Source organism: Poecilia latipinna, unplaced genomic scaffold (assembly GCF_001443285.1).
Source record: "Poecilia latipinna isolate Pla-1442-1.1 unplaced genomic scaffold, P_latipinna-1.0 Scaffold328, whole genome shotgun sequence".
Lineage (NCBI taxonomy): Eukaryota > Metazoa > Chordata > Actinopteri > Cyprinodontiformes > Poeciliidae > Poecilia > Poecilia latipinna.
The window spans coordinates 121,380-137,009 of NW_015112944.1; the positions used below are offsets into that span (position 1 = coordinate 121,380).

Here is a 15,630-nt window from a genome sequence, read left to right on the forward strand (position 1 = left end):
CCCCCGAGGGGAGAAAACCCTCTTTTTTCGGCCCTGTGTTTTTTTTGGGGGATTTTCCCCCCCCCCCCCCCCTCCTTTTGTTGACAAAAAGGAGGAGGTGTGGAGGGTATCGGATTGATTGCAGAAGGAACTGAGTCACGGAGATTTATTGAGGGGGAAAAAAACAATTGTCTATTCGTAGTTTATCCTCTTCTTTGACATCTCGGCCGTCTAGAATGGACTGATAATAAATCCTGGGCTTTAATGAAGATCACAGGGAAACCAGGAGAGCAGATTAAACAAATGCCGTTTATTTCCCTCCAAGCAAGGCATTCATTTCTTGCTGCCAAAGATGTTGAGTTAAAAATCAGCACACTTTACAAAAATTGATTAGCTCATGACTTTGAGGTCCAGGCATGTGCATTGAAGATATCTATCATATGGTAGTGCTCCACAAATTGGAGTACTTAACTCTGTCGTTAACAGTATAAATAAAACAAAGACGATACAGCATCTTTACAAGCATTTATACTCCGGCACCTTTCCAAATTGAAACGGACATTAATGTATCTAGTAGAGATTTTCTGTTACAGACTAAAACAAGTGACACATATTTATGGACTGGATGGAAAAAGGATACAAATAAAATCTTAAATGTGAGCCAGACATTTTTTTTCTCAGGTTGTCCAAGTCAGTGGTTTGTAGAAACTGCCTTCTGTTTTTTTTTCCTGTGTCAGAGGTCTTGGAAAGTCATACTGTTTTCCTGACATCTGTCCAAAAAGTACAGTGGCTCTGGTCGCCTTTACTGTGTTGGGATTGGATTTTTTTTTTTCTACAAGGGGGAAGAATAATGAACGATTGCCTCAATTGCACAAGTTAAAACTCAGAATTGCAACAGCTACTTCTGTTAGTTTGCGTATAGCAACAAATGTGGATGCGTGAGAAGTAATATTTGTTGAACCACTTTAAAACCACGTCTTTACCAGCTTTGCACATCAGACGGTTGATTTTCTTGTATTCTTTTTTACTAAGTAAGCGACTTCTGAATGCAATTGATTGCACTGGACTTTATTCTGTATATGCGGCAGCAGCCATCAGATCAGGACTCGAACCTGTGACAGGACTAAGGGTCTTGTTTCAACTCTGTGCCATCGCAGCCCCTCCAACAAATGTATATTTTCAGAAGAAATGTGGAAACCATGTGTATTTTTTGTTCTTACTTTTGACAAATATTCACAACTTTGTGTTTATTTCCAAAAGGCCCAAGGCGTGTGATACCTTTACAATATGCTCTATGGATCCGGAGTAAAAACCAGAGTCTCGTGTGTGTGTGTGTGTGTGTGTGTGTAAGGTTACTACTCCTGTTTATCTGGCAGCTACAGACAATGAATAATGGAGACAATAAAAAGCACGCAGTGTCATAAGGAGTGTGGATGATTTACTGGCGATCGTGTTTCATGTTCCAGCGGTGCAAGCTCTCTCCCATGGGAGAGCGAGTTGTTTTGTAAACACACAAATGCTGCCGCTGACGCACATTTGAATATTTATGAGCCTTTAGGGTTGCATCCAGACGTCAAAAAAGCTTCTCCTTTTACGTCTGAATGTAATGACTGTTGGGAGTGTGAAACCTGAGTTTGCAGAGAAACTCAAGAAGCCAGAAAACTAACAAGGTTTTCCATTCCTTATGGTTCACGTCATGGTCTCTCGCTCTTTTTTTTTTCTTTTGCAAAGGCTATTATTTCTTTTATTGTTTCACATGAGGAGAGGTTGGTGCCTTTGCCGAGCGTTAACAGCCTCTAGCACTTCCAATAGGATGTGGAGATTCAATGCAAACATATTGTTTTGGACACCTGTGACTGAAGTGTATACATTGTTACTGTTCCTTGTTTTATATTTATTTGATGGGGTGGCTGCTGAGATATTCTTTAACATAATTCATTTGTGACTTTTTAGAGACTAAAATAAAAATATAATCATGTCACCATGAGCAGCTACTCGGGTAATCTGAATATTAAGGGAAATATTATTAAGTGCACATTAACAACTGTAAAATATGCATTTGCATAAAGGAAACAAGTAAACAAAACAAGCACTGGGCTATTTTTCTGTATGTGCATAAATGCAAGGTAATCGCCTACCACAAAGTGTGAAAACAAAAGCAAAGTGTAAAATAAAAAACTGAAGAAGTCCTGGTTAGAAATGGAGACGGTGTTGTCCAGCTGCGGGTTGAGAGATAAAGGCGGACATCCCTCTTTATAAGACATTTATAAGAACTAATTTATCCTAAATCCAACAATGTTAACTCAATTGTTGACCACTACTGAAACACAAAGTTGTGTTTGTTGTTGGTTTGAAAGTTTGGGATCCAAACGGAAGGTCATGGCTTAAGGCGCCAATAGAACCTCATCGTCTGCGAAAAGCAAAGAGGAGACCCGCATGAAATTCTGTCCACGATTATCTCAAATAGTATCTGTGACGACGGTTCCTACTGGACTCACTGGAGAAGTGACCTTTGCTATGTGAAGAAAATTCTCACGCAGCTCTTGCTCTGGACGTAAAAGGACTGGGTAGCTTGTAAAATGGATCTCAGGACCCCATTATCCAGCAGCACCTCCAACAAAATACATGGGGACACGGTTCTACGCCCTCCCAACGTCAATAAAATGTTTGGACTGCATGTTCAGATCTCCATGACAACCTTTAGATGGCACCGAATCGATTCACCTTGCGTTTACAACTTGCACCGAGTTGTAAACCCAATGAACATGTTGCAGTTTCATTCATTCCTTCTTCCATTCCTTTCTTGCATTTTTTGTTTTGTTGAACCAAGATAAAATCAAATGAAAAAAATTATCATGCCAATTGGGCGATTAATTAATGGCCATATCCTGCTAAACTGAGCTACTGTATTAGCATTGTCCTCTGGTTTGATCCGTTAACGTTCTTTGCACAGATGATGTGCTGCGCTCCCCAGTGCACTTTGTCACCATTTGGCTGTCTGACCATTGTTTCCACGGATTGCAGTATTGTCACAGGTCAGCGAAGGGCTCTCTGTCCGCTGCTGCAAGCTGTTTTGTGGCTGCTGACACAAGGGGATTCATCGGGTAATGAGTGTTGCAACAAACTCCACCGTCATCTCAAATTTTTATCTGGGGCCAGTCTGTGAAGGGCTCCCTGGGGAATTGATTTATTTGACCTTTTTCAGACAAGCAGCAGCTGACAAGTCGCCCCTCGTGTCTAGTGAGGGATTTCGTTCTTTTTTTTTTTTTTGTAAATGTGCATACGCTATATTGAGATGAAGCTAAACGTATTAATAGATATGTTGATCTGAACTTATGAATTATAAGGACATTAATGCTTTCCTGGCATTTTTCACCCCCCTTTATGCCCCTCTTTGGAACTTCAAAAGGGAGTTTTGTTTGACTCTAATTAGGTGAGAAGAAGTCTCCAAGAAGCTCATTAAAAAAAATCAAAGAGGTGCCGTGGGAGGCAGCATGTGCAATATCGGCCTATAAGTGTCCTGCTAGGTGAATGAATTGAAAATAAACAGAACATGCGGGGAAGCCTGGTACAGTGGCGGATATAGCAGCGAAGCCACAACAGGCTCCTTAATTACAAACTGAACTTTAACCCACATCCCTTTCACTCCGTCTCCTCCAGCCCACAGAAACGTCACAAAACAGAGATGGACACCTAATCATTTTAACAGCTTTGGCAAATTACTGCTTGTGTGTGTGCGTGTGTGTGTGTATGTATGTGTGTGTGTGTGTGTGTGTGTTTGCTTGCTTGTTTTTTAACAGAGCTAGACAAGCGCGCAAGATGAATCATTATTATCCGAACAGGTTGAGGGATTACTTTCAAAAGCACAGCGAACACCCCACAGGAACAGGCAAATGTTTGGTATGCCTGTCGCCCCGTGAGACAGCATCCGACCAATCCGAGGAAGAAAATCCCTTTGTGTCCACGAGGAAGACACCAAACAAAACCCAGAGGTGCCGAGCATGTGAAAAACAAATCAGAGGTTAAGGACGAGATCTGTCCCGCTGGTGGGAAAAGCAAATTGTGCGCGGAGCTTCCAGTCTGGGTAACCATGACACATGAGCGGCCTGTTTCCAGCCTGCGGAGAAGTGTGGTGACCCCGTCAACTCCTCACAGCTACGTCCATACGAGCGTCTCAGAGGGTTTCATTGTGTGTGAAGAAAGGGGCGGGATACGAACCTGGGAAGGCATTTTTCTTCTTGGCTTCTTGCTCTCTGTTGGCTGGCTGTGACCTTTTAAAAGCCACTGATCCAAAAAATGAAGACTCTGAAAGGCTGCTGTTTTGGACTCTGTATCCCAAACGCACACCTGCTGCTGACGCTGGCGGGGCTTTGCCGCGGGAGCTTTTGTCGTAATGCAGATGTATTGTCCTGTTCGTGTCCCTGTCAAATTTCAGCGTGCTGTTCTCCACCTGCTTATCGCTGCTTCTTCTTCTTTTCTTTTTTTTCAAAGGCTTGCATTAACATAATGCCCTTTGGTGCAGCAGAAGGAACAGGGACGGAGGAGAAAGGGAAAGCTTCACGGTTTGTTTTGCTCCTTTCTCACATGGTTGCTGGAAACATTGCCGTGTGGGTGAAAAAAAGTTCCAGGAGCTGAAGTGGAGCATGTCTCAGTCCCATGATACTCACCTGACATCCCTCCCCTTCTCCTCTGCCTCAGCTTCCCTTCTCTCCCCGGAGTTAGTTTGGAGTCATTACCATCCACGCCCTTCTGGGGCTTTATTCACACTCCCATCACATCTCTGGTGAACCCCTTTCTATAATTGGCCTTCTTTTGTTTTAGACTTAAATAGAATCTATGGCGACTGTCTGGGGCCTCTCAAGGACATTCATCATGAGCTTGCTATTTTGTTGAGCCGAGCTGGTGGTCAGTCACATGCACACATGCTGGATATGAGTTGTATCCTCAGTCGAGTGTCATTTTAGTGAACTAGGTGGGGAAAGTGTTTCCGAACTGAAAGTGGAAACCTAAGATTATCTTCTAATGGATTTAAAATGTACATAATTGGGATTTTGATTTTGGTATATTCACCTCATTTATTTGTTCTAAAAACAAAGCTCAATTTTATGCTTGACAAAAAATAAATTAATTTATTATTTGTAAAGTGAAACATCCATCTATCCATCCATCCATCAAAATAGGCATATGATTCTGTGTCAAATATAACAATAAAAATATGTTACATTCATAAAAAGGTCCTTTAGTGCTTTGTAACGATTCTGCCTTGAAATTGAATGACTTAATAATGAATGACTTTACATTTTTTTTATTCTTTTATTTATTTATTTATTTCTATTGAAAAAGTCTACCTGGCGTTAACTGTACTTGTTTTAAAGACATACAAACCAATATTCCAATTTCCACAAGCAACGGCACCAACCAGTCTGCAAGTTTGTGAAATTTTCGCCTGTAAAGTATGGCAGCATTGTGCTTGTCAGGAGGTCTTTGTAACTTTTTGCTGCCTTAAATGAATGAAACGTTGATGTCTGACAGTGGTGCACCATCAGTTTGAAGCTGAATGGTTAGCAGTTTGAACTAAAGTGACCCCTCATGTATTGATGACTGCTGAATAATGCCGTTCCCTCTGTGGGTGTTAACATGCTGACATTGGTATTTTGCTTGGATAATTAAAAAGACCCTGTTGCAGTTAAAGACAGCAGAGGGCCTAAGCTTGCAGGATTCTGCTGATTCTTCCTCCCTTGTGTCATCAGACCCCGGCCTCAGGAATGCCACAGAATGGGAAGGGAAACAGGAAATACTTTTGTCTCCCCACAGCACTTCGGTCTCCTTTTATTAGCGTAGTGCGTTCTTTTTTTTTTTATTTCGTTCTAAGAAATTCTGTGATTCAGCCGTAATGAATGAACCTTCTGGAATAGGGTGAAGAGGGGGGAAAAAAAAAAAAAAAAGTTCTCCCAAGCAGCATAAAACATAATCACTGTAAAGCAAACTGACGTGATTATATTGACAAACAAATTCCCACGGGAACTAACACAGCAATTGTTGCAAAGAATCAAACTTAACAATTCACCGTTGTTCACAGACAGGTCGAATTACAGCCGAAAAAGAGAGACATCAGATCCGCTCAGCTGTAACGGCTTGGCCATGTAGCGATTCATGTGGTCGGCCTTGTGACAAAAAAAAAAAAAAAGAATACTGAAAGGGTGCTGCTGGCATTTCCTCCCTTAAACCTCTGAAATGTAGCCTATTGTACTTTGGTTAAAGATAATCTGCCTTGGAGTGTGTGTGTTGGACAGCAGAGAGCTTAGCACCATTACTTCCTGTCCAGCTGTTCCTGCCGTCACTGCTCATGAGCAGACGTCTGTATTTCCTCATCTGAGACATGCTGCAGAGGCATCCGCTCCACACACGCACATGCTCTTAATTTGCAGCCTGCTTCTTTAAACCCCGCAGAGTAACAATATATTTTTATGCCGGGGGTGTTATATTGTGGTGACTCCCATGTTTGGCTTGGCTGGAGCCTGCTTCTGGGTATCTCTCTTGGAGCCTGAGCATAGGCGGGTGTAATGGATCTCTCTTCAAGATGGGTGTAATAACACTCTATTTCCACCCATGTCTGGTAGCGGCAGGGGATTTACCTTTTAAAGGGTAATTCTGAAAAAAAGAAAAGGAAAAAAAAAAGAAATCTGTCTCGCCTACTTTTGTTGCCATTCGTACAAGGACGTTTTGCTTTCCCTGATTATGAAGACTTCTGTTTCACACAAAAGAATTGAATGAAGCACCAAAAAAAGGCAAAAATGCTAGATAAGCAAAACTTGTTCCTATGGGAGTGGATTTGCAGAACTCTAGAGCCGCCACAAACTTTTTTAGAGGGGTGTTATCATGTATTTTCCAGGCGCATAGTGCAATCAAGTAACTGTTTTACCTTCAGTTGTTGGGAAAATGCTTAAAATATATTTCCTCACTGTTGTGCTTTTTTTTTTTTCCTGTAGCTGTATTTAAGTTTGCAACTGAACCAAAGACGATGAGAGCATGGATTGCCTCATGTATTGGTCAAAGTCTTTCATTTTGCATCCGGATAAACCTTCGTATTCTGTTTGTTTCTCTTCCAGGATGCGTTTGTGGAACTGTACGACAGACAAAAGGAGTCGGTCTTCAGCTGCTACTGGCCGTCCATCAAGACTGTCTTTGGTCTGGCTGCACTCGGAGCGGCCAGCGTCACCATCGGAGCGTACCTTGCACAAAAGTGAACAGTATCTCTCTCTCTCTCCATCTCCTGACTCCTCCAGGCTCATCTTTATTTCTCAGAGCCCCCCTCTTCCCCCTCCTTTTTTTTTTTTTTTTTTTTTATTTCTTGCGCCTCCTGTTTTCAAAGATGCCCCTGACCCCCTCAGAGACAACCTTCAGACTGATTCTGGCCCTCTTCAAAGCATCTCTGTGAACGCTTCTTTTCCTCATGCCCCCTTCTGTCAAAACAGACACGAATCAAAAAAACAGCAGAGGGAACCAGAGGCGCGGCCCGTAGACGCATTCGAGGAGCAAGAAAACCAAGCTGACTGCGGCTGAGGAGGAACAAGGAATGCACGTCTTTTTATTTCATTTCTTGCCTGCTTCTGTACTAGTTTATTGCATGAACGTTTGAATGGTAGAGTATAGACACAAGCAGGGTGTGCGGAAGTGTGGGACCTGTGTTAGGAGGGCTCGGTGATGAAGACGCAGCAGACCCCAACGCCCCCACCTAACCTTGCTATAGGATGAAGGACCCAGTCTGAGCTGTGGACTCCAGTTACCTCCCTACAGCCGTCCTTCAAAGAACTTCTGCAGAACAGCTGCTCAGAGTGTGTAATGGAAACAGCTCACTGCAGCCAGCACAGTGTGTGTCTACTGTTTTCACTTCTCACACAGCTCAGGTGAACACATTGCACCACTATACTCTTTCTATCTCTCCCTCTCTCTTTCTCTCTCTGGGTCTGTAATGGAGGAAAAGGAAGTCTGAGCTCAGCTCAGCTGAAAGCTCCTTGATTTTTGTGCTGGGTTTTTATTTTTCTTGCATGCCAAACCAAATAAGGAGGTGTGTGTGTGTGTGTGTGTGCGTGCGTGCGTGCGTGCGTGTTTGTGTGTGTGTGTGTGTGTTTTCAAGGAGCATAAAATAAAGCGTGAAGGTGTGTTGCCGAGTGTCCTGAGGGAAACGTGCAGCCGAGCGCACAGAGAGAATCAGTTAGAGGTACAATAAATGTTGCTTTCTTGGGCCTCCGATGTCTAACCAGACAATTTTAAGAGCTCATTCCCTCAAGCAGTGTAATGTGAAGTAGACCACCCGCTCTGTTAGAGTTATAGCTTTACTATTAGCACAAACAACTCAAGAGTTTTGTGACCGCTCGTGGTTCTCCTCACAGACTCCTCTCGGGGTCCGATTGTCTGGTCTGGTCTCGGCCAGGTTTCAGGCGACACGTGTGTCCCTCCAGTTGCTGCCGCCCCGCAGTAACTCAATAATGAATCCGTTCTGACACAGACAGCTGTTGACGTGGACTGACTGAGAAATGTTCTCGCGTGGCCACATGTGACTGGGTGGAAATCAAGTCAAGCAGCATTTCGGTCGTGGACTCCTGGTCGTTGGAACCTGAGCTGTTCCCCCTCCTGTCTCCCCACCCTTTTTTATGTCCGTCCTCCGAAAGCATCCGGGGGATTGATTTTTATTCCTTTCAGCCTGTTTTATTGATGTTTGTCTTGTGTTGCAGTCTGATGGAAAATTCCAAGTCCCCAAAATATTTTGGTTGGACGCTTCTTCCCAGCCTTTTAATGGAGTGGGAATTTTAATTTTCTGTCTTAGAAAATCTCCAGTTTCTTTGTTGCATGGATGAAAGTCAACCGTAACACAATAGATGCCCATGATGTGTAACTGTATTTATAATACGACAGGCTATAGAGAAGAAATAACAATGAATAAAGCTACATTTCTTTAATTTATTTCAAGGTACAAGATTACAGACTTTCAGAATAAAACTAGTCACTTTTCTTTTTCTTTTTCTATGGAATCACACTGTAAACTACATCGTTTCCTGGCTGCTAATATAACAAAGTGTAGAAATTAATCTTTGTGTTGCGTTGATGTCGGCTTCGAGGCTGCTATGCTGTCAAGATTAAAACGATTCCTCACAGCTTAAACTGCCACAACTTCACAGTACACATGTGTAGAGAGCTGGAAACCAAAGTAAACTTGTACTGGTCTTTAATTTAAAGGTATCTGACAGAGAATACTGTGTGCCGTGCAAAACTTTTTTCACATTTTGTCAGAATACAGTCTGTTGTTTTTTTTTGTGTGGGATTTTATGGGATAGACCAAGACGGAGTAGTGCAGAACAGGATATGTAACATTAAAAAAAAAAAAAGAAAAGAAAAATCTAAACTGCGGTGTGTGTGAAATTCAGCCCCTTTTACTCTGATGCCAACAAATAAAATACAATGTAATGTCAGCAGCTGTTCTATGAACACACATCACGGAAATCAAGAAACACACCAGAAAGGTCAAAGGTTAAAATGTGGAGAACTTTTAAGCAGGGTTAGCTTATAAGACAGCATTCAAAGCACCGAACGCATCATAAAGCACTCCTCAATCCATCATCTGAAAAAAGAAGGAGGTTGACGTGAGTGCAAACCTACAAAGATATGGAAGAGCATTAAGCAGAAAGGCACTGAAGAGGCTCGCTGTGTGGAAGAGCTGCCGTCAGAGCATCTGTTAGCTGTCCACGCTAAAAACGCTGCCTTTGAGGTAGAGCGACAAGTCAAAAGTCACTGTTGTAAGTAAGCCATGAGAAATCATGTATAAAGTTCTGCTGCGTACAGGAAACAGAAAACATGTGGAAGATGAGACCAAAACTAAACTTCTACAGCATGTGACAAGCTACAGGTGAAGCTAGTTGGGATTGATGGTAAAGCTGGATGGAGCTAGTGTATGTCAATCCTGGAGGAAAGCAGGTTAATACTGGGTCAGAAGTTCACTCTCCGGCAGAACGGCAACACTAAAAGTTGCAGTCAGAGCTTGGATGAACTAGTTTAGGTCATGCAAAACGCTATGACGTCAAAACAATAGCATTAAACAACAGAGTGGAAACGTTATCCCCACGGTGAAACGTGCTGGGGGCGTTGCATCTGTACTGAGGTTCTTTGACTGAGCTTGAGCTATGTTAAAAAAGGATAAATGGCCAAATGGTAAGATTTTACATGTGGAAAGCTGGTAGAGAGACAAGCTGAAAAATACCTATTACTGCTGGGGAATACAAATGCACAAGACACTTTGAAAACCATGCATCATTTTTCCTCCACTTCCCAATTATGCTCTATTCTGTGTTGGTCTGTCACACAAAATCCCAATAAAATCCATAGAAGTTTGTGGCTGCAATTTTGTCAGAATGTGAAAAAAAATAAAATAATAATAATAATTCAACGCATAGGAATGCTTTTGCAAGGCAGTGTGTCTTCAGCTCACTGAGAGGTTTCTGTGTAGTGTAACTGTACTATAGCCGCTTCACTTTCATCAGCTTCGTGCTCACACAATAACTAATGTGTAAAATGTCAAATGCCAGACCTAAACCTCCTCCTTTTTAACCGCCACGGCTCACAGAGTGATGCGTGTGTTTGTATGAAACAGAGGGCGATTCCTGCGCAGGAATAGGAAGAACTTTTAACAGCAATATACTGTAATTTTTATAACCTCTGTGCATATATGAATGTAGCACTCTTGTCGCTGTCCTGTTTCATTGTCTATAATCTATACAAAAACCTGTAGCACTTATTAAAAGAGAAAGTGAATCGTGTTCCTGTTGTTTACTGCTATATCCACAATAAGCTAGTGGGATCATATTGTTCCTAATAAATCAGATTTCTCCAGCAGATGCAGTCTCGAGCTCCGTGTTGTGTTTGTCTTTATTGATTCTCAGCTGCCTCTCGGAGCGAAGTCAACAAGGCAGAGAGAGAGAGAGAATTAGAGATGCTCAAAGGTGAGGAGCGGCGCATCAGCTACACTCTTTTGATTATCTGTTACATCTATCACAGCCCTGCGTGAGCCTGATCGTGTCAAGGCGACTGTCTCCTTGTGAAGGACTGCAGCAGCAGCAGCAGCGGCAGCGGCAGCAGACATCAAAGCTGTCCCCAAACGCTGCTGCACTTGTCAGCCTTCCCCTCCTCGGCTGCTAAACACCAGAGTGCAGAAATACCCCCCCCCCCCCCTTCACAAATGCCCCCGGGCCAGGTTTTTGTACACCCTCTTGCCTCTGCTCTGATCACACTTGTCTTCAAAGGCTGCGGACCCTCTCGCTGCTCGCTGGAATCTGTGCAGATCATGATGCAGTAAAACCTAATGTTGAAAGAGTCAAGTGGGCACAAGAAAATGAGGGCCAAGCAGAGATTGGGGGGGGGAAAAAAAAAAAACTGTGATGGGTGTGTGTGTGTGCTTGTGTGTGCGCAGAAATATCCCCGAGGAGACCAACAGCAGAGGAAAGTTCATTTGGAGTGAAGACGCCCCTCTCCCGCCTTCCATCCCTCCTCCACCTCCTCTCCGGCTCTCACCATGCATATAAAATGCATGACTCGCTCTGAAGAAGAATTTTAAATCAGGTCCTGGATTTTCAAAAGCGAGTCCGGTGTGGGTGTGGATGGTGAATGTCTGGGTATAGAAAGTGAAAAAGATGGGCAGTGAAGAGGAGGAAGATGTGGAGGTTGCAGAGAAGCTTGCCCCCCACCCCCCTCCCATCCCTGCCTCTTCTGCTTTAGGGCTACAAGGTGTGAAGGAGGCTTTCCCAGAGCTCGATATCACAGGGGAGATTGGGAGATCAAAGCAGATTGTCAGGAGGAAGCCTGGTCCAGTTTTACCCCTCATTTGGTAGTCCATCAGATCCTCGCTCCTTTCCTCACTTAAGAGGCCAAATTAACAGCTTTAAAAACTTCCTGCGCAAATTTCTTTAAATAGATTTAAGACACGCCAACACACAACTTGAAAAGCATTAAAATAATACTGACATGTAAATACCGAAAGCGAAAGACGTTTCCCTACACCAAGATAGGATCAGCTACAGAGGCGAGTTTAGTTGCTGAAACTGTGTACTACAGTGTCACCTTGTGGCTGCTGCTACACACACACACACACACACACACACACACACACACACATAAGCGTTTCTTCTTTTTTTTTTCATATTATGACTTTGTATCGACTTCCATAAATTTTAGTAACTGTATTTATGTCCAACCATAATCAGTGTATTCCTAACCTTAGCCAAAACGTGTTAGATGTTAGATGAAATGCTGTCACTAGCATGCTGACTATGACTAGCATGTTGTCTAACATTGACTAAACTTAGTCGATTTTCATCAAAGGTATTTAAAATCATTTTAGCTACAACTTTATCCCTCACGCCATCACTCTAATGTGGTTCATGTAAATTAATTCATGTATTATGCAAATCTGCTAAAATGCTAACATAAGCAAGAGGGCTATCACTAGGATGTTGACAATGTGTTAAATCTAGCATGGAAGCTTTAGCTTGTAAGCTAAAATGCTATTATTACCTAAACAGATAATTGTCAGGTTGGCCAACATTAATTCACTGTAGAAACATTTGCTTTTAAGTCACAAATTGATTAAAATGTAGTGATATAAAAGTTCTGCAAGCAACTAAGTTGCTAGCTAAAATAGGATGTTAAATTTAATGTTAAAATAGGATTTTAACTAGCAACTTAGTCATTTCAATATGTTGAGGTTTAGCCTTCATATTAAAAAATGTCTAATATCCTAATAGATCAGGGTTACCTTTACCCTAGTCTCTGGTATACAGTCTTCCTTTGTACCAGAGGTCCCTGCCTTTTCCTTATGAAACACCAATTTATATCTTTAAAGGTGCAATAATATTACAATTTTACTTCTAAGTCTAAAGTATTGCCTCACATATACAAGAAGCATCAATTCTATTAGATCACAAACAGAAAACAGGATTGATGTGAAGCCTTTTTTTTTCTGCAGCATTTTGAATGAATTTCAACTTCATACAACCTAAATGTATCTGTTAAGCTTCTTTTCTCCCGTAGGTTACAAACCCTTTCAATCTTTCAAATTGGCTAAATTATTTGGGTTAAATTCTGATACTAGTCTAAGATGGTCGTTTCTTCTTCAAGCCTCACAAATTCTATCAGTTCTTTTTTGAAGCTTAAACTAAACACTTGCATTGTTCGCATTAGGATAGAGTAAATTATGACAAAAACGACATAAATGTTTCATTTATTTTTATTCAGCACATACAGTCAGCTTGGCACTGTTAAAAGCATAGTCGAAACATGCACCAATGTTTAAGATTACCAGACAGGATCCATACAAGGAGTTTTCTGTCTTCATGTGAAATTAACCCAGATGACAAGAAAAAAAAAAAGTATCCCCCCCTCTCCCCCGTAGGGTTTTGGGTCCAGGGTTAAACCAAACCCCCAACCCTAAGGTTTGGACTTCTCCAAACCAATATGAAAAAGCTGAAATAAACAGAAGTAATATGTCTAATTAGTGTGTCTAGTGGTTAGTATTATACCTCTAAACCAGTTTCTCAATTTCCATCCACAGGCATCACTATCCTGCTTATTTTATATGTATCCATGTTCCATAACACCTGATTGACAGCCACTTTTAACCACTACGCCACGTGATGCTCCAAAACTTTACATTTCATGCAACCATCAGAATTCGAGAACATATTTGTAGAAAAAAAAATGGTAAAATTTAACTTGTTGAATTGAAATAAATATTGTCTGTTTAACAGCCTCAGTCCAGCAGCATAATAGCCGCCAGTCCTTGGTTTAATCTGGAGGACTACGTGCCACGAGGAGGGCTGAAAGCTCAACGGCTTACGTTTTGGTAAAGACTTGTCTGCTGTCTGTAGCTGGCGAAGCCTCGGCTCTGTGAGAGAGATGAGGATCCTGATCTCATATAATAATCGTCAGGAGAGAGATGACTGGGGGGAAGGAAGTCTGTGGAAGTCTGTGCCAGCTCCAGCTCCCTGGCATCGACACCTAAACCGTGTTCAAGCTGTGAAAAGAGAAAACTCTGAGAACACACAGTGTGACATATGTGTCTCCATTAGTTTTTGGAGGCTGGTTAAAAGTTTCTCACCATGAAAAGCTTAAGTTATTGGTGCAGATGACTGTACGTAAAAATATATACAAAATAATTTGAAATCAGGTTTGGTTAAAATGTAAAAATATAAAAATAAAGGGCATTCAAAACTAAAGAGTACTATTAAATTGTTTTCGATTTAATTTCAAACAAAACGATTGTACTTTTTAGTTTGTGCACATTTGATGTTAATTTTATTTTTCTTTGTATAGAACCTCTATAATACTTACAGTCTGAATGCAGGAGACAGACACCAGTCCACCACCGCAACAGTATAAGCACAGACAAAATACATAGACTGATGTTGTCCAATAGAACTTGCGATACCAAGGATTTAAAATTTCTGCTCCCAGTAATTAAGTACAGAAATCAGCAATGCAGGAAAATGACTCGGCTTTAGAGTACATTCAGTGTCTGTTTATTTTTCTGCAGCCAGAAAAATAGAAAAAGTAAAACAAAGAACATTCATTCTGCTGAAGTGTAGTTTGTCATGCTTTGCACATTTACAGTACATGTTGATTCAATACAAAGTTTCTCTGTATTAGACATATTGCCACAATATATTTACAAAAATAACATTAAAACTGAAGTATCTTTAGACTTGTTAACACATTCATAAAAATAAAGCTTTCTGTGACATGGTTTCTGAGAACAATCTCATTTACAGAAGACGGAGATGAGTCCTGTTGAAATCCAGATGAAACACACAAGCACGTTTGTGTGACGCCTCCAAACAACTGGGGATACACTGGAAAAATGTCTTTAAACCCCTAAAAATACATTTTCAATCTTATATTTCCATTACAAAAAAACAAAAAAATAAAAAAAAAGCACTCTGAAGTCATGCCGACAGCGAGAAACCAAACCAATGCTCCAAAAATGTTATGCTTCCTCTTCTTGTCTGATCTTCCAGAAATCCTTTCATTCAAACAAGTTTTTTAATAACCCAACTAAAATGAAAGGCAGCCTCTGGAGCGTGGGCTTGAAAATGTCAGCTGTGTTTTTCTTTATTGCAGCAACATGCTGAAACTACAGCTTTCATTTGAAACCGTAAACTCAAAAGGACCACAGTGAAGTGGGGCGCGAGGGACGCAAAAAGGCATGGATAATTGGGTGTTGAGCGAAGTTATGTTGGCACTGGCCATTATTCTCCAAATGACAGCAGTCGTCCAATCTCTGTGGGTAGAAATATAGCTTCACAACTGAAATGAGTTGATTTACGGCTACTGAAGTATGAAATGTGACGTTAAATCTGACGAGAGCTGCATGACTGTAACTAGTTGAAGCCCAGGCCCATCAGAAAACATCCTCCACTTCCCCCATACGGTATTCATCTGCATGTGTTTGCATATACTTTGTAATATATCTTTAATGCGTTTGCATCCTTTCAGTGTTTAAACAAACTGGAAGAAAGTAAAGAAAACTCATTCCTCAGTGCAAAAAAAAAAAAAAAAAAAAAAAAAAAAAATTTCCTCTTCTAAGGCAACAACCGCCTTTTGAACCCC

At 41.4% G+C, this 15,630-nt stretch overlaps 1 protein-coding gene across 1 annotated transcript in view; it reads left to right on the forward strand.

Moving 5' to 3' along the window:
* Positions 1-7,359, forward strand: part of bcl2b (BCL2 apoptosis regulator b) — a 33,778-nt gene extending 26,419 nt beyond the window's left edge. The window contains exon 2 of the mRNA XM_015035200.1: positions 7,089-7,359. Coding sequence (XP_014890686.1) covers positions 7,089-7,226 — 138 coding nt within the window. The 3' untranslated portion in view covers positions 7,227-7,359. The remainder of the gene's footprint in view (positions 1-7,088) is intronic.
* Positions 7,360-15,630: the final 8,271 nt, after the last annotated feature.